Genomic DNA, 22724 nt, shown 5'->3' with positions numbered 1-22724 from the left:
GGAGGGGGAGAGAGAGAGAGAGAGAGAGAGAGAGAGAGAGAGAGAGAGAGGGAGAGAGAGAGAGAGAGAGAGAGAGAGAGAGAGAGAGAGAGAGAGGGGGGAGAGAGAGAGGGGGAGAGAGAGAGGGGGAGAGAGAGAGGGGGAGAGAGAGAGGGGGAGAGAGAGAGGGAGAGAGAGAGTGAGAGGGAGAGAGGGAGAGAGAGAGAGAGAGAGAGAGAGAGAGAGAGAGAGAGAGAGAGAGAGAGAGAGAGATCAGACCCAACCCACATAAGGTGGGTCCCTAACAGTTGGCAAGCCCCCTGAAGAATCAGAGCTCCATAAGTGAGCCTGGGTATTGTCAGGGGAGAAGGAATACACTTAGACAATAAAATTGAGAGAGAACAAGGAGGCGTGCTCATCAGAGACTGGGTCCCACAGAAAGGGCATGAGGACAGGATTCAGCCTCCACTAATGAAGGGTCACCTCTGAATGGAAGTCATGTCTCTTTAAAGCTGGGGGGGGGGGGGGGGGGGTTCACAAGAACATTACCTGCTGTTGTGGAGGAGGCAGTTACCAATAACTATTCTTCTACTGACCCTCCTCTTCTACACAATGGGGAGGTGTACAATAGTGCACCATCATCCTGTGGAGGTACGGAGGATTCCCTTGATGAATTCACAGTGCCAGTCGCCAATTTTTATGGCGCCTTATCTGATCTCCCCACACCCCCATTGTATTGCTGACAGGGACCCTGATTTTGTGGTACCCCCACAAGACCCCCGGGTTGACAATCTTGGAAGTCCCAAGACCACAAATCGTAGTGGTAATAATTTTTTAGTTAGCGCACCATCAAAATATTTAAATCTAGCATCCCATGGGAGGCAGATTACATGCATCCTTCTCAGTGCAGTTTCATCTGCTAATATACCAAGTTTGCATTAGAACATAACCATTTCCAATTCAATGGGTTTTTTTTACTGGCAAACATCAGGCACTGCCATGAGTGTGCATTTTGCACCATCTTATGCAAATCTATTTAAGGAATTTCTGGGAGAATTTGGACCCAGAATCCCTTTGAAAGGCAACGGAAGGTACAAAGACGACATGCTGATTATTTGGAACGGTTCCCTTGAAACGGTCTCAGAGTTTGTTTCATGTTTTCATAATATAACTGGGTACTGACATTTATAGTTAAAGTTGATCCAGGGAAAATCAAATTGCCTCTCGGGGATCAGGAAGGAATTTTTTTCCCCTGCTGCAGGAAATTGGATCATGCTTGCTGAGGTTTTCCCTTCCTCTGGATCAACTGTGGATGAAGGATTGTGTATATGGGATTGTATTTTTTATCTTTTTTGGTTGAGCTAGATGAACTGGTGTCTTTTTTCAACCTAACTACGTAACTATGTTATAATTGCAATGAATATGGAATCAAATTCACACACGTCGTGGATGCTTTTTCCTTGGATTTGGTACTATCCTGGGACACGGATGGCTGGATTATTTCAAAGAAAATGATCTTGCATAAAAGGAGTCGATTTTACGAATCAGGGCTGAGGTGCTCATAAGCAAATTTATAGAAAAATTTTATGACAGGGAGCATATTCTCAAAGTTTTTACCGGACAGGGGGTACCAATAGCCAAACCTAATACATCTTCTGGTGAATCCAGATAGATCATGTTTATCACTAGATATAATGATCAATACTGGGCAATCCAGAAAACTATTCAAAAGTATTGGCCCATTTTGAAGCAGGATGTAGTTCACGATAAAGGTCCCCCAGATGTCCCAAAAACTGCATTCAGGAGAACCACCAATGTTAAGAGTATTATTGCACCAAGCCGCCTTAAGAATAGATCTAGTAGCAAAAAAAGATATGCCCACTTTTTTTTTTAATATGACAGGATGCTACAAATGTAAAATTACGTAAATGTAAGGCCTGTCAATTTTTGATGCACGGTAGGAAGACTTTTGTGAGAAAAGATGGCCAGGGGGTTTCACATTAGGCAGTTCATATGCTGTAGCACACAGTTTGTGATTTGTGGGTTGAGGTGCCCCCGTGGTTTCTATTATGTTGGGTGAACTGTGCGCACAAGATTCGGGGGGAACATCAACGTTTTATAGAAAAAAAGGGTGCGATAAGCAAAGAACTGCACGATTCTGGCTAAAATGAGAATCACCATTTTTTTGCTTAGATCATCTTTCACATAATACAAAAAAAATTGGGCTAACTTTACAGTCAAGTTTTTTTTTTTTTAAATTGAAGTGTATTTTTCCCCAAAAAATTGCGTTTGAAAAGACTGCTGCGCAAATACAGTGTAACATAAAATATTGCAACAACTGCCATTTTATTCTCTAGGGTCTCTGTTACAAAAAAAAAATATATATAAATGTTTGGGGGTCATAAGTTATTTACTAGCAGAAAATACAGATTTTTACTTGTAAGCAACAAGTGTCAGAAAAAGGCTAATGCCCCATATACACTATCGGAAATTCCGCCAGCAAAAGTCCGACGCGAGGTTTTGGTTGGAAATTCTGACCGTGTGTATGCTCCATCGAACTTTTGCTGGCAGAATTTCCGCCAGCAAAAGGCTGAGAGCAGGTTCTCTATTTTTCCAACGGAAAAAGTTCCTATCGGAAGTTCCGATCGTCAGTAGCAATTGCGACGCGCAAAATTCCTACGCATGCTCGGAAGCATTGAACTTAATTTTCTCGGGTCGTCGTAGTGTTGTACATCACCTCATTCTTGACAGTCGAAAGTTCAGAGAACTTGTGTGACCGTGTGTATGCAAGGCAAAGCTTGATCGGAATTCCGTCGGAAAAAAAACATCCAAGGTTTTTCTGACGGAAATTCCGATCGTGTGTACAGGGCATTAGTCTTTAAGCGGTTAAACTGACCTCATTTACAGACAGAAGTTCTTCTTGATCTAAGGCTCTGTTCACACCTAGGCGTTTTTGGGCATTTTTCTTCTGTAAACCCTCAGCTCTAAAAAATGCCCAATAAGACAAATCCCATTCATTTCAATGGCCTCCGTTCACAATCTGAACATTTTGTCATCTGAAGCAAAACGCCTGAAGCTCAAAAAAGTACAGGAGCTTATTTTTTGGCAGATTACAGGGGTTTTCTGCTTTTTACATTGGTGACCTTTTTGACCTGTACAAAAAATCGACTTTCTGCCCGTAAAACAAAACGCCTAGGTGTGAACAGAGCCTAAAAGAATAAAATGTTACAATGTTTCTCTATCTGCCAGCGCTGAGGAATGTAGATAAACATTTGCCAGCTTTTTTTTTTTTTTAATTTTTTGACAGCTCTGAGCAGAGAACGGCTCTGCACTTGTTAGGCTTAATGTACATGGGACGTTTTTACAACCTCTCTTGAACGTTGTAACTTGACAGATAGTAACCCATGTTTAAAAACGTCCGTTTTGCCACGTTTGTGTTTGAAAAAAAAAAAAATAAATAATAAATTATATAATTTTTTTTTTTTTTTTCTCAAAATAGCCAAAAATGAAAAATGCCTGTAAACGAACGTTTGGCATGCCTCTAAACTCATTTTTTTTGCTTTCCGAAAAAGGCCTCAAAACTCAACTCCCTAGAAACGACTCTGTGTACATGTACTCATAAGATAACAGAGGAGAGTTCAGGGGCAGTTGAAAATTAGCAGCAACAGTGTACATGAGGCCTTAGGCTTCATGTAGACGGGACGTTTCAAAACTTCTCTTGAACGTTGTAACTTGACAGATAGTAACCGACGTTTAAAAACGTTCGTTGTGCTGCATTTACATGCCGCGTTTATAAGTGTTTTTTTACATTGAAAATAGTCAAACATGTTTCTCCATTAAAAACACCTGTAAACAAAACGTGGCTAAACACGAGTTACCACGCTTACAAGATATTACAGGCATTTTGCCTCTGAACATCTGTCCTGAACGCATTTTTTTGCTTTCCAAAAAATGCTTCTTAACTCAACTGCCTAGAAACGACCCTGTGTACATGTACTGATACTGATAAAATAACAGAGTTCAGGGGCAGCTGAAAAACAAAAAACGCCCAACTGCTCCTAAACGTCCGTTTACCAGCAGCAGTGTACATGAAGCCTAAGAATGATCTTAGAAGTTCACATGATTTTAAACTTAAAAACGGTATTTATATGAATTTAGCCAACTGAAAGATTTTTTATTCATTTTTATTTATTTATTTTTTTTATCTACGATGAACAGTTTTTATTGGTTAGAGACACTAAAACTACCATACAAAACCTGTTTTTGTTATAGTGTAACTCTAATAAAGAGGACTTTTCATAACTCTTGAAATGTGTTGACTGTAAATTCTAGATAGTTATTATTTATTGCAATAAAAAAAAGTCAAACTATGTGGACGGACTCCAATGGCTTGACGTGATCATCCTTAAACTACACACAAGGTAGCTAGAAGGCAAAGATAATATTTTATAACACTGTACAAAAAAAAAAAAAAAAATTTTTTATATATATATATATATATATATATATATATATATATATATATATATATATATATATATATATATATATATATATAAAAAGTAAGAGACTGCTGTAAAAGGCAATGGATAAAGAAAGCTATAGGCTTGAATAAACTAGTTTGCATAGTCTGTTGTGAAATATATCCAGGGAAGAGCCATCCTAGACTGAATAGGAGACAGAGTTCTCCAGTGTTGTAGCAAAGCATAAGAAAAGTCACGTTCCATACAATTTCAGGCACATCCTGGTAAAAGCAAGAGGAGACAAGTTTTATATACACAATACTCTACAAAAGTTTTAGGCAGGTGTGAAAAAATGCTGTAAATAAAGAATTATTTCAGAAATAGAAGTTTTTTTTTTTTTTTAACAATAAACAAATTGGAAAGTAAATGAACAGAAGAGAAATCCAAATCAATATTTGGTGTGACCGTCCTTTGCCTTCAAATCAGCATCAGTTCTTTTAGGTACACTTTCACACAGTATTTAAAAGAACTCAGGAGGTAGGTTGTTCCAAACATCTTGGAGAACCAACCACAGATCTTCGGTGGATGTAGGCTGCCTCAAATCCTTCTGTCTCTTCATGCAATCCCAGACAGACTCCATGTTGAAATCAAGACTCTGTGGGGGCCAAACCATCACTTCCAGGACTCCTTGTTCTTCTTTACACTGGAGATAGTTCTTAATGAGTTTGTCTATATGTTTGGGGCCATGGTCCTGCTGCAGAATAAATTTGGGGCCAATCACATGCCTCCCTTATGGCATGGCATGATGGACCCCAAACATACAGCCAATGTTTTGAAGGCAAAGGGTAGTCACGCCAAATATTGATTTGATTTAAACTTTTCTTCTGTTTGCTTACTTTGCTATATATATATATATATATATATATATATATATATATATATATATATATATATATATATATATATATATATATATATATATATATATATATATATATACATACCGTATTTATCGGCGTATAACACGCACTTTTTTCCCCTTAAAATCAGGGGAAAGTCGTGGGTGCGTGTTATACGCCGATCCCCGCTATCGCTATGTGAATGTCGGCGATCGCCGCCGACATTTACATAGCGAGTAGTTTCAAATATGGCGCCGCGGACTTCGGAGGGACTCGGCGGTGCTGTACGAGCGCCGCCGAAATCACAGAGCCGAGATACACATAGTCGGGTGTATTCGGCTCTTTCCGGCGCCGCTCACTGTCACGCCCAGTCCCGCCATTGGACCTGTGTTATGTCCATCATAGGGCGGGACTGGGCGGGACTGTGAGCAGCGCCGGAAAGAGCCGAGAACCCTCGGCTATGTGTATCTCGGCGGCGTTCGTTCACTTCCGCCGGCGCCGAGTCTCTCCGAACTCCGCGGCGCCATATTTAAAACTACTACCATGTGTATGGCGGCGGCGGCGGCAGCGGCAGGAGGCATGGACACTGGGGACAAGGCTGCACTGGGCACAAGGCTGCACTGGGGACAAGGCTGCAGGGACAAGGCTGCACTGGGGACAAGGCTGCAGGGACAAGGCTGCACTGGGGACAAGGCTGCACTGGGGACAAGGCTGCACTGGGGACAAGGCTGCACTGGGGACAAGGCTGCACTGGGGACAAGGCTGCACTGGGGACAAGGCTGCACTGAGGACAAGGCTGCAGGGACAAGGCTGCACTGGGGACAAGGCTGCATTGACAAGGCTGCACTGGGGACAAGGCTGCACTGACAAGGCTGCACTGGGGACAAGGCTGCACTGACAAGGCTGCACTGACAAGGCTGCACTGACAAGGCTGCACTGACAAGGCTGCACTGACACTGAAAAGGCTGCAATGACACTAACAAGGCTGCAGATGAACACTGATGAGGCTGCATTGATGGGCATTTTAATGTAAGTTTCTTTTCCTTAAACTTCCCTCCTAAAAGTTTTTTTCCTTAAAATTCTCTCCTAAACTTGGGGTGCGTGTTATACGCCGGCGCGTGTTATACGCCGATAAATACGGTATATATCTCTATCTAGATATAATATCAGCTCCTTCTTGAAGAATTTTTTGGGAATTCCTTTCCCCTTGTTTTTTTATATGCCTAAATTAATTCAGAGGAACACACCCCTATTGTTGATTACCCTTGTATCCCTGGGGTGACGGTATGCCTTGCTACAGTGGAGATTTATCATCTTATTAAATCCCCCTCTAGTTCGGCCTATGTGGATGTAGTAGGAGTGTCATTTGTATATGTTTGTTTTGTTGATTAAAAAGGTAGTCACACCAAATATTTATTTTATTTAAACTTTTCTTCTGTTCGCTCACTTTGCATTTTATATATTGATAAAAATAAACAACTAAAATATATATTTTTGAAAGCGTTTTTACTTTACAGCATTTTTTCACACCTGCCTAGTACATTTGCATAGTACTTTATCTATATACATACATATACACAGTAAAAATGGGCTGATTTACTAAAGGCATACAGGCTGTGCATAGGAAGTTGTACATTGAAAGGGAATTTTCCCAAGAACTTAGCGATTGAGCAGAAGTTCTGTTGACTTCCATCATCCAATCACCTGCAAGCAAAAATGCTGTTTTTTTCACATTTATCTAAATGCTATTATTCCATCAAGAACAAAACAACAATTTTCAGTCTGAGCAGCACAAGGTGATCCCTTAGGCAGCCAGGCTAAATGGTGCAGACTGTTGCAGTGCTTTTGGGTAGAAGTGGGCAGAAAAACTTGTTACTAAGGTGCCCATGACCTTCTAGTTCTGTGCATTTCTAGAAATAACAGGCAGCACACTAGATCCTAGTCAAACCCATTTAAATTCAAACACAGCTGTTAAATGCAGTAGTGTTCCAAATGGAAAAAGAAGTGTTTGATAAGGAAAAGCTTTGCCTGCAGTGCAAATGCACCTAAACAGAACATGCAGTGTCCAAAAAAAAAAAAAAAAAAAAAAAAAAAAGCAGCACAATGAAAATGCAGCCTCTGCACAGACATGTGTACTGCCTTATAGTGAATGGGAATTTGCCGACCTTTGACTTGTTTTAAAAATGTCAAATGCAGGAAAACAATGCCTGTGTACATGTGTCCTTTAGGTTTGCATCTGCATGTAGAGAAACCCTTTCCATTCATAGATCTTTCTCCAGCTTTCACACTTCCCATCTTACCGGTTTATGTAAACGACCAGCAATGTACAAAGTCTTCCAGTAAAGTAAGTCTTCAATAAGAGTATCGGTACTGACAACCCCATATTTGATGACCTGGGGAAAATAAGACATGAAGCTAAGACAAGGAAGTCCCATATATACAGTGCAAGTTCATTTGGAAATAATGCATTGCTACTTCCTAAATACAAAATCAGTAGAAAACACTGGGGGTTATTTACAAAAAAGGCAAATACACTTTGCACTACAAGTGCAAAGTACAAGTGCAAAGTGCACTTAAAGTGCAGTTGCTGTAGACCTGAGGGGGACATACAAGGAAAATAAAAAAAACAGCATTTTAGCTGGCACATGTTTGGATGAGAAAATCAGCAGAGCTTCCCCTCATTTCAGACCTACCCCTCAGATTTACAGCGACTGCACTTCCAAGTGCACTTTCAGTGCAATTTCAAGTGCACTTTGCACTTGTAGTAGTGCAAAGTGGATTTGCTTTTCGTAAATAACCCCCACTGTACAACCCAAAAAGGTGTGATGCACATATTTGTTTTACACACCGATCAGTACAGTACAGCATTCAAAACACGAGACCTATTCCTCTTTTTTGGTTAGGAGAACTCACAGTAATTTAGAAAAAAATACTTTTGGATTCCCTTCGGCCCATCTCATTTTAATCTGAATAGTTGTACTATTTTGTTACTCCCCAAAGCCAAGATGTAATGGTTTCTAGATCATGTGCTAACGACAAGTAATGTGCTTGAAACTGCTTTATCAAAAGTTTAATAACAGTATAAAATACTGCCTGGAGGAGGTAAATAGGGTTACAAAGAAATGATTTGCATGGCTTTGCTTACTATCTTTAGAGAGAGAACCGGTTATGTTAAAAGATTGTAGGTATAGTACAGAAAATTGAGTATTTGAAAATACTTACCTGCAGCATTGTATTTTTTAACATTGCCTTGAAATTGCAAGAAAATGTGGTTACTCCAGCAAGAGTCAAAAACCTAGCACGTCTCCCTCCTTCCTTGCACACCACAGCCCTCTCCTTTTCTAGGAGTGTCTACTCATTGTCTATGCTGTCCCAGCTCCTCTGCCTCTCTCCTCACATAACTGCATAACTCTTTAAGTAGCTTTTCAGAGGAAGAGCAAACAGGAATACTTAAGGGACAGGTCTGAGTTTGCTGACATCACATCAATGATGGAAACACCCAGCAGCATCAGACACTTTGGATGTCTACACAAGGGAGGCTTTTACAGGTGTAAAAAAAAAAAAAAAAAAAATAATAATATATACCTAAAATATGTTAAGAGCCAAGTTCACCTTAAATCACCTCCCGTTGACCTGGTGCATATATGTGGCCCTAGGTAAACACTTTACTGTACTGAGAGCGCGCTCCCAGCGCAGTAATGAACAGGTATGTAAAGGCTCCCGATGCAAACTTGTGATCGAGAGCTTTCCGATCGATGTGAATGCCAATCACAGCAGTCACATGATCAGAATCACCGCCTCCCAGCATCTAGATCCACTTAAAGGGCTGGGATGAGGCAGCCGGAAGTGGTTAAAGAAACATGTTACACCCATATTTAGGGCGTAACATGGTCCTAAGCAAACGCTTTCCAACCCCCCACTCGTGACAGCATGCAGGGGTTCCTCTTCCGCACAGCTGCTGTCTGTCTGCACAGCTGCATCATTCATCCACATGGATCTGCATATAAATGAACTACATGTCCGCGGAAGACTAATCTGTAGTTTTCAATGGACTACAAATGCGGTAATCAGTGCACTTGAAGTCCATTGACACTTCCATACAGAGGTGTCTGCAGGAGCCTGACACTGCACCCACGGATTCACTGACCATAGGTGCACTCCCTTGCAGGCTCCCGTAAAATAAATAAAAAAGATCCTGCAAAAACATTTATCATTAACCATTAGTCGACCAGCTCACACAGATATACTGCGGCAAATCGACGTACCTATATGTTGGTCCGTGCAAGGAGGATAGCGGGCACATGCTCGCGGGTCCCGCAGACTCGATGTCTGCCGGCGACCCGCAATCACCTGAGGAGAGGCAGATTGGGGAACTGCCTATGTAAACAAGGCGATTTCCCGCTCTGCCTAGTGACATGACAGATCTACTGTTTCCTGTGATCTCTGTCATGTCCCTGTGGCCCATCCTCCCTACAGTTAGAACACACTTAACCCCTTGATCGCCCCCTAGTGTTAACCTCTTCCCTGCCAGTGTCATTTTTATAGCACTGATCAATGTCATAATGTCACTGGTCCCCAAAAAGTGTCGTTTGGGGTCAGATTTGTTCGCCGCAATGTCACAGTCCCGTTAAAAAAAATAAAATAATAATTGCAGACCCCACCATTACCAGTAAAAACAATGATTAAAAAAAAAAAAAAAAAATGCCCTAAATTTACCCCGTAGTTTGTAGATGCGATAACTTTTGCGCAAACCAATCAATATGTGCCTATTGCATTTTGCGGGGCTGAAGTGGTTAAAATAATTAATAAAGAACCTAGCCTAGATTTGTAAAATGTAACACTCTTTTTTATGAAGGCTATGTTGCATTCTGCTCCTTAATCATAGCTTTAAAAAGACATGGTTTATGCAAAGAAAAATAAGACTGGCAAGAACACAGGTCTACTATTATATGCGGTCCTATTCTTGCAGACAGTATATGATGTGCCCCCTAGAGCACATCTAGAATTTAGAAATCAAATACAAACTATCTTTCCAGTGGCATATCGCTCATAAGCCAGTGCTGCAACTTATGGTCAGTTATCTAGCCCACTGCACTAGTCAACGCCATTACAAAGATCATATGCAATTCTACCTTCTGAAAGTCAATATTTAAATACTGCTAGGTCCAGCAACCTTAGCCACTATAATAGCACTCCTTTCAACCGACCTCTGAAACACTAAATCCTGCAAGGGAAAAAACTAGAGAGAATGTGCATGCGTGTCCAATTCCCCGGAGTGCCAGGTTTTCAATGGGGGTGAAGCACTGACTACGGACTGGGAATGCAGCACTATTGCTTATGGCACTAGTGGGTGTATGCTATGGAGCAGAAAACTTAGTTTGTATTTAAAGTAGAACTCCAGCTTAATTCACTTAACTCATTATTATCTGTACCCTGTATGGAAGAGCTACACCTAATATTTGTCCTGGTGACTATTGTTATTGGGTGAAGTGACTGAGTGGGGAATCCAAAGTTTTACAGCTATACCCCACAAAAAAGGAGTACATCGATATCCTCCAATGGGGGCACTTGTGAAAACCATCAAGCGTAGAATTTAAACTAATTCTGGAGCCCCAGAATGCCTCAGGGGGTAGACAGCTTTTGACACCTGAAAGAAGAAGTATTAACTCTTCCTCACTCTATCCAAAATGAAAAACAAATGCTTTGGCTGGAGTTAAACGCTAAAGCCTAAGTTTTGGTAGAATTAAAAAACACACCCGTCAGAAACAGCAGACCTAATGGAGGAAATGAGGGTTAGAAAGTGTGGAAATGCTACATTTTGGGTTGGGGATATTCTAAAGAAGACAATACATAACTGGGAACATGTTACAGTGGGAACGGAAAGTATTCAGACCCCCTTACATTTTTCACTCTTTTTTATATTGCAGCCATTTGCTAAAATCATTTAAGTTCATTTTTTTCCTCATTAATGTACACACAGCACCCCATATTGACAGAAAAAACACAGAATTGTTGACATTTTTGCAGATTAAAAAAGAAAATCTGAAATATCACATGGTCCTAAGTATTCAGACCCTTTGCTGTGAAACTCATATATTTAACTCAGGTGCTATCCATTTCTTCTGATCATCCTTGAGATGGTTCTACACCTTGATTTGAGTCCAGCTGTGTTTGATTATACTGATTAGAAAAGCCACACGCCTGTCTATATAAGACCTTACAGCTCACAGTGCATGTCAGAGCAAATGAGAATCATGAGGTCAAAGGAACTGCCTGAAGAGCTGAGACAGAATTGTGGCAAGGGGCAGATCTGGCCAAGGTTACAAAAAAATTCTGCTGCACTTAAGGTTCCTAAGAGCACAGTGGTCTCCATAATCCTTAAATGGAAGACGTTTGGGACGACCAGAGCTGGCCGTCCGGCCAAACTGAGCTATCGGGTGAGAAGAGCCTTGGTGAGAGAGGTAAAGAAGAACCCAAAGATCACTGTGGCTGAGCTCCAGAGATGCAGTCGGGAGATGGGAGAAAGTTGTGGAAAGTCAACCATCACTGCAGCCCTCCACCAGTTGGGGCTTTATGGCACAGTGGCCTGATGGAAGCCTCTCCTCAGTGCAAGACACATGAAAGCCAGCATGGAGTTTGCTAAAAAAACACCTGAAGGACTCCAAGATGGTGAGAAATAAGATTATTTGGTCTGATGAGATCAAGATAGAACTTTTTGGCCTTAATTCTAAGCGGTATGTGTGGCGAAAACCAGGCACTGCTCATCACCTGTCCAATACAGTCCCAACAGTGAAGCATGGTGGTGGCAGCATTATTCTGTGGGGGTGTTTTTCAGCTGCAGGGACAGGACGACTGGTTGCAATCGAGGGAAAGATGAATGCAGCCAAGTACAGGGATATCCTGGAGGAAAACCTTCTCCAGAGTGCTCAGGACCTCAGACTGGGCCGAAGGTTTACCTTCCAACAAGACAATGACCCTAATCACACGGCTAAAATAACGAAGGAGTGGCTATACAAATACTCCTGTTCGCGACTGTTCTTGAATGGCCCAGCCAGAGCCCTGACTTAAACCCAATTGAGCATCTCTGGAGAGACCTAAAAATGGCTGTCCACCAACGTTTACCATCCAACCTGACAGATCTGGAGAGGATCTGCAAGGAGGAGTGGCAGAGGATCCCCAAATCCAGGTGTGAAAAACTTGTTGAATCTTTCCCAAAAAGACTCATGGCTGTATTCGATTAAAAGGGTGCTTCTACTAAATACTGAGCAAATGGTCTGAATACTTAGGACCATGTGATATTTCAGTTTTTCTTTTTTAATAAATCTGCAAAAATGTCAACAATTCTGTGTTTTTCTGTCAATATGGGGTGCTGTGCATACATTAATGAGGAAAAAAAATGAACTGAAATGATTTTAGCAAATGGCTGCAATATAACAAAGAGTGAAAAATTTAAGGGGGTATGAATACTTTCCGTCCCCACTGTATATGAGGCTACTAGAAATCAATGCTATTACCCTAATTAAAGTATAACTAAAGACAAACCTTTTTTTTTTTTTTGTCTTGGATAGAATAGAGAGGGATTAGAACACTGGTCAGTTGTTATTGCTGTCTGTGCACAAAACAACTGAGGGTCAGAGGAAAGGGAGTGGCCTTTTAAATTGTATCTGATTTGTGTTTCCTGTAGAGGGCGGAGCCAATCATCTTTCAAGTAGCTGTCCTGGAAGGTGAGGGGGGAGGGGGGGGGGAATACCACATTTTGGGTTGTCCCTAAAAAAGTATTAGAGGGGAAATCTTTCAATGGGGACACTAGTATTGGTGACCTGGGGATCCCCAAGGAATTCCCTTAATTTGCTGGGATTTCCTCTCACTTTCTGTTTAGCTATGGGACAGGAAGTGAAGGGAAATCTCCCCAATGGGACAAAGATGGCAATAATAACCCTTACAGGGTTATAAACCTCCCTTACTCTTTCCAAAATAGAAAAAGTTTTGCCTATAGTTCTACTTTAATGTTCCCACTACAGACTGCTGAGGTCCAAGGGCTGCACATCATATACCAAAGGCCCGCAGGTTTGGCACCAGGGCTATAGATATTATATTAGTAATTTGCCAGCCTTCTTGTTCCTCAACTCTTTATTATTTCTAGAATTGTGAAAACTATGCTATGGATATTTCATTTGTAAGTCTTCATTCCCCCTGTACCTCATCTTTTTATTATTTCCAGAATTGTGAGAACTATGCTATAGATAGTTATATGTTACAGATAGTGGGATATTTCATTTGCAAGTCTCCGGCCTCTCTGTTCCTATCATCTTTGTGATTTCCACTAATGTATTGCGAGCATAAAAAACAAAAAAAAAAAAAAACGTAATGATCTGCTGAAGTTGCACTGAGTGTCTCCACTTAATACTCAGAGTGTGCACTGTTTTTTTTTTTAGTGGTATCAGATTCATTCTAGGATCAAATTGCATTGTGTACAATGGCTATTTTACTGGAAACCAGAAAATCAGGCCTGACTTTATAAGCTGTAAACCTGTTTTTTCTTCAAACAGTGCATCAGGGAAGACAAAAAGCTCACAGCTTTTCTGATAACACACAGCTTTCTTTATTACGCATTACTAAGGCAGGCCATAGATTATGCAATTTTCTTCCCTTCCACCCATGGTGGATAGAGAGAAATAAAAAAAAAAAAATAATAATAATAATAAAGAACATCGCTCAATTTCTCCATCAATACAGTCAGTGTTGACGGCGGAATCCCTCCCGCGGTGATATTGTGTCCTGCCAACGAAACACAATTATTAGTGCCGTTGGCACTAATCATTTGGGGAAAACCCAACACGCTGGCTGTACCAAAGTCAGATCAACGTGTGCACAACCAGAGTTTCCATATATGGATTGAAATTCAGCCTGTCCCTGCTGAAACAGTTGAATTTCAAACCATGTATGGGCAGCGTAAAAGGTTTTTGCTTCAGCTGGAGGAGCGATGTTTGCCACATGGTCATTCTATTGTACAGTCATGGACAGCAGTACCCAGAGGATGGACATACCTTGCCTTCACAGGGAACCAACGTGTTATAATAGACTCCGGCTCCGTACTTATTCTGGACTTTAGAGATTTGTTTGGGCCCCAGATATTTCAGGAATGAGTAGTGACTCCGGTTCTGCATTAGATTCATGGTATGCCATGTTACAGGGTCATCAACTGCAAACACAAAGTCCAGCATGTTGTTCTGGAAGGCAAAAATTTAATCGTGTAAACAGAAAAGAAATTTTTTTTTTAATCAGACAGTGAACAATATTTTGAACATCACAACACAAATATAATAGTAAAGATCAGGAGTCATACATGATCTCTGACCCATGTGTCTCTTTGGTACATGGGTCACTTTAGGTGGCACTTTCCTAAGTAGGCAGCAATCATAACACCTTGATATAACATGTTCTAGTTTAGTTCCTCTTTGTCACCAGGGAAATGACTGAAAACACATACCACCCTCCTCAATCTAAATTCAGTTCCTGTTAAATAGATTTCCTATCACCGTCTGTGCATTAACCAGAAAATGATTGGAAATCTCCCTAGTGGGAACAAAGGCAAGGATAGAAAACCAGACAGAGCTTCTTACCCTTCTCCACTTGATCTGCCATTTCTGAACAACTCTCACAATTATTACAAGGCTCTTTCATAAAGGGACCTTCATTCCATTTCAGAAAGTGATCCATAGGCTTACCCTTTGCTGAGTCAGATCAGGATAGAAACAGATGTCAGGTATGTGATGGAGGATTATAGAGAAGTACCATGACAATAAGGATATTATTTATGGTACCTTCGTCCCGGCAAAATGTGTAAATAGGAAGGAAGAGGCCATATTGGACTTTAATGGTACCTTAATGGTATCAACTGATGCTAGACAGTCAGAGGTAAAATACTTAAAAAGATTTATTACAAAAATACATATGATGATGGACTTTTACAGATTAAAACCAATAGTGATAATCAAAACAGAACATTAAAAATTCTATAGTAGCACCACATTATGACAATTGGAACATAGATACCATCTGTATATTGGTTGCTCTACATGTTTCGTGGATTTACATTAGCCGCTTCTTCAGGAGATTTATTATACAATTAGATGGTGATTAAAAGATGATCACATAACTATGAAAATACATATTAATCTCAAGATACAGTAAACAAACATAAATTCTTTATATGTACATATACTAGCATTTTATGCAAGTAAAGCATCTGCTGTGACTCTCCCCAATGATCAATTGTCTTACCAAGAGCTTTTGGATTGCCAGGGGCCCAGGAAAGGATGACCCACCCCGGAGGGCACAGGAGCCCTTTAAGAGGCACAGGATACAAAAGATAGTGGTCTATTTAAGAAAAAGATTGTAATCAGGCATACTCAGAAACAGTCTATCCAGAATGGCGAGTATGAGATAAAATTTCTTTATATAGGTATAAATCATTAATAGAGTTCCATACCAAAAGGGGTGCGCTTGGCTATACAGGGTCTATAGATGGTAGGGACCATTCTACCATCTATAGAACATGTATACCCGAGCGCACCCCTTTTGGTATGGAACTCTATTAACCACTTCCCGACCGGCGCACGCCGATGTACGTCGGCAGATGGCACAGCTGGGCAAATGGGCGTACCTGTAAGTCCCATTTGAATTCCCCGCCGTGCCATTGCGTGCGTGCTGGCCGGGAGCTCCGTGAGTCGGGTCACGGGTCCCGCGGACTCGATCGCCGCAGGGATACCAGCGATCGCCTCACGGAGAGGATGAACGGGGAGATGCTGATGTAAACAAGCATCTCCCCGTTCTGCCTAGTGACAGTCTCACTGATCTCTGCTCCCTGTCATCGGGAGCAGAGATCAGTGACATGTCACAGCTAGCCCATCCCCCCTACAGTTAGAAAACATTCCCTAGTACTGACTTAACCCCTCCCTAGCCCCCTAGTGGTTAACCCCTTCACTGCCAGTGTCATTTACACAGGAATCAGTGCATTTTTTAACTATCCCCTCTTTTGTAAACGCTATAACTTTTGCGCAAACCAATCAATAATCGCTTATTGTGATTTTTTTTTTACCAAAAATATGTAGAAGAATACGTATCGGCCAAAACTGAGGGAAAAAAAAATGTTTTTTTAATTACTTTTTGGGGATATTTATTATAGCAAAAAGTAAAAAATAAATGCGTTTTTTTCCCAAAATTGTCCTTTTTTTTTTGTTTATAGCGCAAAAAATAAAAACCACAGAGGTGATCAAATACCACCAAAAGAAAGCTCTATTTGTGGGGAAAAAAAGGATGTCAATTTTGTTTGGGAGCCACGTCGCACAATTGTCAGTTAAAGCGACACAGTGCCGAATCGCAAAAAGTGCTCTGGTCAGGAAGAGGGTAAATTCTTCCGGGGCTGAAGCGGTTAATGCTTTATACTAGGGTTGTCCCGATACCACTTATTTAAGACCGAGTACAAGTACCAATACTTTTTTTCAAGTACTCACCGATACCGATTACTGATACTTTTTTCTATGTCACGTGACAGTGTTTTTTTTTTTACATTTTTTTACAATTTTTTTTTTTGTTTTTTTAGGGAGGGACGGGGTGGATGGTGTCTGTGTGTTTTTTATTTAAATTTTTATTATTTTTTACAATAATTCTGTTTTATTATTTATTGCAATAATTTTTTTTTTTAATCAGCCCTGTTGGGGGGCTTTGTGAGATATCAGGGGTCTTAATAGACCCCTGAAATCTCCCCCTTGAGACAGAGAAAGAGACCGAGGATAGAGATTCCCCAGTCCCTTTCTCTGCAGCCTCAGCTGCACTGAAAATTAATGGAGAGAAGACAGCAGCTCCTCTCCATTCATAAACTGAGACATCGTAATCACAGGAGGTTACAATGTTTTAGTTATGTGAATGTTCATACATCAAAGGAGGGAGGATGACATGGAGAGGGACAGAATGGAGGGGGACACGGAGGAAAACTGGAGGGGGACACGGAGGAAGAAAGGAGGGGGACATGGAGGAAGAAAGGAGGGGGACAGCTGAACGGCGGGGGACACGGAGGAAGAAAGGAGGGGGACAGCAGAACGGCGGGGGACACGGAGGAAGAAAGGAGGGGGACAGCAGAACGGCGGGGGACACGGAGGAAGAAAGGAGGGGGACAGCAAAACGGCGGGGGACACAGAGGAAGAAAGGAGGGGGACAGCAAAACGGCGGGGGACACGGAGGAAGAAAGGAGGGGGACAGCAGCAGAACAGAGGGGACATGGAGGAACAAAGGAGTGGGACAGCAGAATGGAGGGGGCATGGAGGGGGACTGGAGGAGGATGTGGTGACAGTCAGCGGTGATCGTGTGTGGGGGAGTTACAAGCACAGATCACCACTGTATAGATTTCACTAAAGCAGCTGAAAGGGGGGGGGGAAGCTTGTAACTCCCCCACTCACCGATCACCACTGACTGTCCAGGTATCGGGTGAAGTATCGGGAGCATTTGCCCGAGTACAAGTACTCAGGCAAATGCTTGGTATCGGTGCTGATACCGATACTAGTATCGGGACAACCCTACTTTATACCTATATAAAGATATTTTATCTCATACTCGCCATTCTGGATAGACTGTTTCTGAGTATGCTTGACTACAATCTTTTTCTTAAATAGACCACTATCTTTTGTATCCTGTGCCCTCCGGGGTGGGTCATCCTTTCCTGGGCCCCTGGCAATCTGATGCTCTTGGTAAAACAATTGATCATTGGGGACACAGCAGACACTTTACTTACATAAAATGCTAGTATATGTACATATAAAGAATTTATGTTCGTATACTGTATCTTGAGATTAATATGCATTTTTTTTTTTTAATAGTTCTGTGATAATCATCTTTTAATCACCATCTAATTGTATAATAAAGCTCCTGAAGAAGCGTCTAACGTAAATCCACGAAACATGTAGAGCAACCAATATACAAATGGTATCTATGTTCCAGTTGTCACAATGTGGTGCGAATATAGAATTTAATGTTCTGTTTTGATTATCACTATAGGTTTTAATCTGTAAAAGTCCATCATCATATGTATTTTTGTAATACAACTTTTCAAGTATTTTACCTCTGACTGTCAAGCATTAGTTGACATATGGTACCATTAAAGTCCAATATAGCCTCTTCCTTCCTATTTACACATATGTAATGGAGGAAATACAGCCTCATATCATTCTTTTGGCTGGATGTAATCAGACATGCATATGCTTACAGCCCACCTCATTACTTTATCAGGGGTCTCAAAACTTTTTACACAAAGGGCCAGATTACTGTACTTCAGACTTGAGGGGTGCCAGACTGTGACCCTTGGGAGTAGAAATTGTCTTGGCAACAGTGGGAGTAAACAGTACATCACTGGCATTAGGGGGAGGAATTCCTCCCACTGACACCAATCGCTGTGTGTTGGTGCAAGGAATAGTGCCCCATCGCTGGGCGTCGGGGGGGGGGGGGGGGGGGAATAGTGCCCCATTGCCCGCCGGATGTCAGCGGGGGAAATAGTGCCCCTTTGCTGGGTGTCAGCTGGGGGGGAATAGTGCCCCATCGCTGGGCATCGGGGGGGGGGGGGGGGAATAGTGCCCCATTGCCCGCCGGATGTCAGCGGGGGGGAAATAGTGCCCCTTTGCTGGGTGTCAGCTGGGGGGGAATAGTGCCCCATCGCTGGGCGTCGGGGGAGGGGGGGAATAGTACCCCATTGCCCGCCGGGTGTCAGCGGGGGGGGGGGGGGAAATAGTGCCCCTTCGCTGGATGTCAGCTGGGGGGGGAATAGTGCCCCATCACCAGGTGTCAGCGGGAGTAACAGTGCCCCAACATTGGTGTAAGTGGAAGGAATAGTGCCTAATAATTGGTATCAATGTGAGAGATAGGGCCTTGTTGTTGATGTCAGTAACAAAAATTCTACCCCATTGTTAGTGTCAGTGAAAGGAATAGGGTCTTTCCTCAGTGGGAGGAAAAGTGCCCCCATTGCAGGATAAAGACAAGCAATGGGCCACAGTTTGGAGAGCACTGCTTTATATAATTGCTCAGACATCCTCTGAAATCATCTCTATCTGAACATCAATTTTGTGCTTTTTATTTTCATCCAATCAGCTGAATGACGGATCATTTCCTAACCTGCTACATATAAACAAAGGGGTGGGGAATGCCAATGTCACTGGCTAAATATGGGCAGGTGTCCATAGAAGGGATCTGATGCCACCAGCACCAGCCCCTTTGTTTATGTGTGTTACGGGGGAGAGGGAACAACCTTCTGATTGGAGGAAAATAAACATTGTGATATTGATGCTGAGATAGAGATGAGATTAGAGGACACCGGAGCTCATCTCCAATGGGAAAAGGGAGTAGGAGGGTCTCACTGTCTGACCTCCCAACAGATATAAAAACAGCGATCGGACTTCACCTAAGGCCTCAAGCACACGAGACGCTGTTAAACGCGCGTTCAGAGGCAGTTGGACACTTTTTTCAACTGCCCCTGAACCCATTCAATGTTATCCTATGTGTCCATGTACACAGTCTCATTTTTTGGCGTTTTTTTTTAGCAGTTGTGTTTAACCTCGTTTTTCCAGAAGCAAAAAAATGGGTTCAGACGCAAAAGTTTTCCACGTTTCAGACGCCAAACGTCGGTACCGCGTTTAGCCGCGCTTGCGTTTATAAGTGTTTTTAAAGGAACCCTATTTTTTGGGCCAGAAAACACAGAAATATGAAACTGCAGCAGAGAATGATATTTTGCGACCCGACTTTCGGGCCACTTGGTGCTAGGAACCCCAGATTTGGTATGCAAACACAGTGGAACTGGCACTACAACATATCCAAATTTGGGGTTCCTAGCACGAAGTGGCCCCGAGATATGGGGCCCCAAATTTGGGTTTTCTGCAGCAGAGAATGACATTTTGCGACCCGACTTTGGGCCCCCGTATGTCGGGGCCACTTGCTGCTAGGAACCCCAGCTTGGGATATGTTGTGTTAGTTCCACTGTATTAGCACACCAAACTTGGGGTTCCTAGCACCAAGTGGCCCTAAAGTTGGGTCGCAAAATGTCATTCTCTGCAGACACTTCTAGATGTAAACGCAGTAGAACGCGGCTAAACGCTGCATGCAAATGCGGCAAAACGGTGCGTTTTTAAACACCGGTTTCAGCTTTTAAAAACATGTGTTCAGCAGAGTTTGCACCGGCGTCTCGTGTGCATGAAGCCTAAAAATTAAATGTCACTTTCTTTACACTAAAGACAAAAAAATTTTTTTTTAAAGTTTTGGACAGAGTTGAGATGGATTAGTACACCTGTCAGATTTATATTGCTGCCTGTGCCCCCATTAGGGAGAGTTACACTCTCTATTTATCACCAAAAGTAAAAGAAAATCCCAAATTTGGGGTTGACACCACAACAGAAATCTTCCAATGGGGACACTAGTCCTGATGACAATCCCAGGATTCCCTCTGTCTGGAGAGATTTCCTCTTCCTCCTGTTTTGGCTATGAGACAGGAAGTGAAGGTAAATCTTCCCAACGGGACACCGATTATTTATATAAATCGATGTTATAACCCTCCCTTGCTCTATCCAAAATTAAAAAAAAAAAAGTTTTGCCTTTATTTCTCCTATAAACATCTCCAAGTCCTCCAGAGAGTTGTCTGTCATTCCCCATCTTACATTGACATGGCTGTGGGAGGCCCCGGTCTGTCTGAACACCGCCGATCCATAGGCGAAGGCGAGGCTGATATCCTGGGGGAAATAGGTGAGCATCCTCCGGAGATGGTAGCCGGTGCCCTGTATGGCTGGCAGTGCCATCCTTCATCACACAGCCTGCTACAACACACACATCACCGACTCCTGTCACCGTGTATTCATCACACACCGCCTCTGTGTACACAGCACAGCTAACTCCCCTCACCGACCATCACCACACATGGCATCGCATATTCCTTCTGACCTACATGCCACTTCCGGGTCCCGTGGAACGCATGACTTGATAGATTAGGTCTGACGACCCTAGTTATTCGCTTCCGGCCTTTCGGGTGTCATTGGTCGGACTGCGTCAATGCACGTCAAGGAAAGGCGAAGGGAAGGGCGGAACTTCCACGTAGACTCCGCCCCTTAGAGTGTCTAGGTGGATGTTCCGCCCTTCCCTTGTGGGTGTGCATGTAATGTATATAGAGAGGAGGGTACAGGGTGCTGGTTCATTACTAGCGGCTGCTGTAGGTTAGACTAAGGTGTGGCTCAGTGTGACATGGTACAGGACACAGAGTAGGCAGGAGCAGTGTGTGTTGGGTAAAAGCACAAGACGAAGGGAGATACTTCACATATAAAAGGCTGGAGGGAGGTTGGGGCGCTGAGGCTGCGCTCACACCTGTGTGATACAATGCGTTGCATTTTTTTAACACTTTTTATATGCAACAGCATAGGGCAGCCCATCCGCTTGAATGGTCTGCTCTGAGTGCGACAAACATGCCAAAGTAACTCCTTCAACTTTTTATGGCAGTGAGCCTCATGCGTTTTTTTTGCAATGCGCTTTCTGGTGCAATTCTTTCTGTGCAAATTGCTGTGTGGCAAAACGCAGAACTGCTACCCGTGTACATATAAAAATGTCTTGAGTGGAGGAGGAGGAATGGGCAGATGTCTGGCTCGCTATTAACCACTTCATCTCCGGAACATTTACCCCCCTTCATGAACAGGCCATTTTTTGCTATACGGCACTGCGTTACTATAACCGCTTGCCGACCAGCCACCGTCATTACACTACGGCAAGGTGGCACGATCCTGCAAATCGCCGTAGGTGTGCGTCGGCTCGGAAACTTTTGCTTTTGTGGGTGCGCGCGCATCGCCAGAGGGTCCGATGTCCGCCGGCCACCCACGATCGTTCCCCGCAGTGACAGAACGGGGATCTGCCTGTGTAAACAAGGCAGATCTCCGTTCTGACAGGAGGTTATATAGATCCTGTCTTTCTGCTAAGCAGAAAGATGGATCTGTGTGTCTCCCCAGTCACACAACCCCCCCCCCCCATACAGGTAGAAAATACCTGCAGGGAACACATTTAACCCTTTGATCGCCCCTGATGTTAACCCCTTCATTGCCAGTGTCATTAATACAATGACAGTGCATATTTTTAGCACTGATCACTGGTTCCCAAAGAAGTGTCAAAAATGTCAGTTATGCCGCATACACACGGCCAAACTTCCCGAAAGAAAAAGTCCGATGGGAGCTTTTGGTTAGACATTCCGACCATGTGTATGTTCCATCAAACTCTTTCAGTCGGAAATGCCGACAGAGTTTAGCCTGTTGGCAAGTCCTCTCGTGTGTACGCGGCATAAGGTGTCTGATCTGTCCGCCGCAATGTCGCAGTC

At 42.7% G+C, this 22724-nt stretch overlaps 1 protein-coding gene across 1 annotated transcript; it reads right to left on the bottom strand.

Moving 5' to 3' along the window:
• Positions 1 to 7641: 7641 nt before the first annotated feature.
• Positions 7642 to 21479, bottom strand: LOC141102432 (phosphatidate cytidylyltransferase, mitochondrial-like; the record flags this gene model as incomplete). The annotated part of the gene is given in 3 exon segments (XM_073591383.1): positions 7642 to 7734; positions 14389 to 14571; positions 21034 to 21479. Coding segments are annotated over 3 exon segments (414 nt in total), but the record flags the coding sequence as incomplete, so codon positions are not given.
• Positions 21480 to 22724: the final 1245 nt, after the last annotated feature.

This window comes from Aquarana catesbeiana, linkage group LG07 (assembly GCF_042186555.1).
Source record: "Aquarana catesbeiana isolate 2022-GZ linkage group LG07, ASM4218655v1, whole genome shotgun sequence".
Classification (NCBI taxonomy): domain Eukaryota; kingdom Metazoa; phylum Chordata; class Amphibia; order Anura; family Ranidae; genus Aquarana; species Aquarana catesbeiana.
This window is presented reverse-complemented; position numbering and strand designations above follow the sequence as displayed.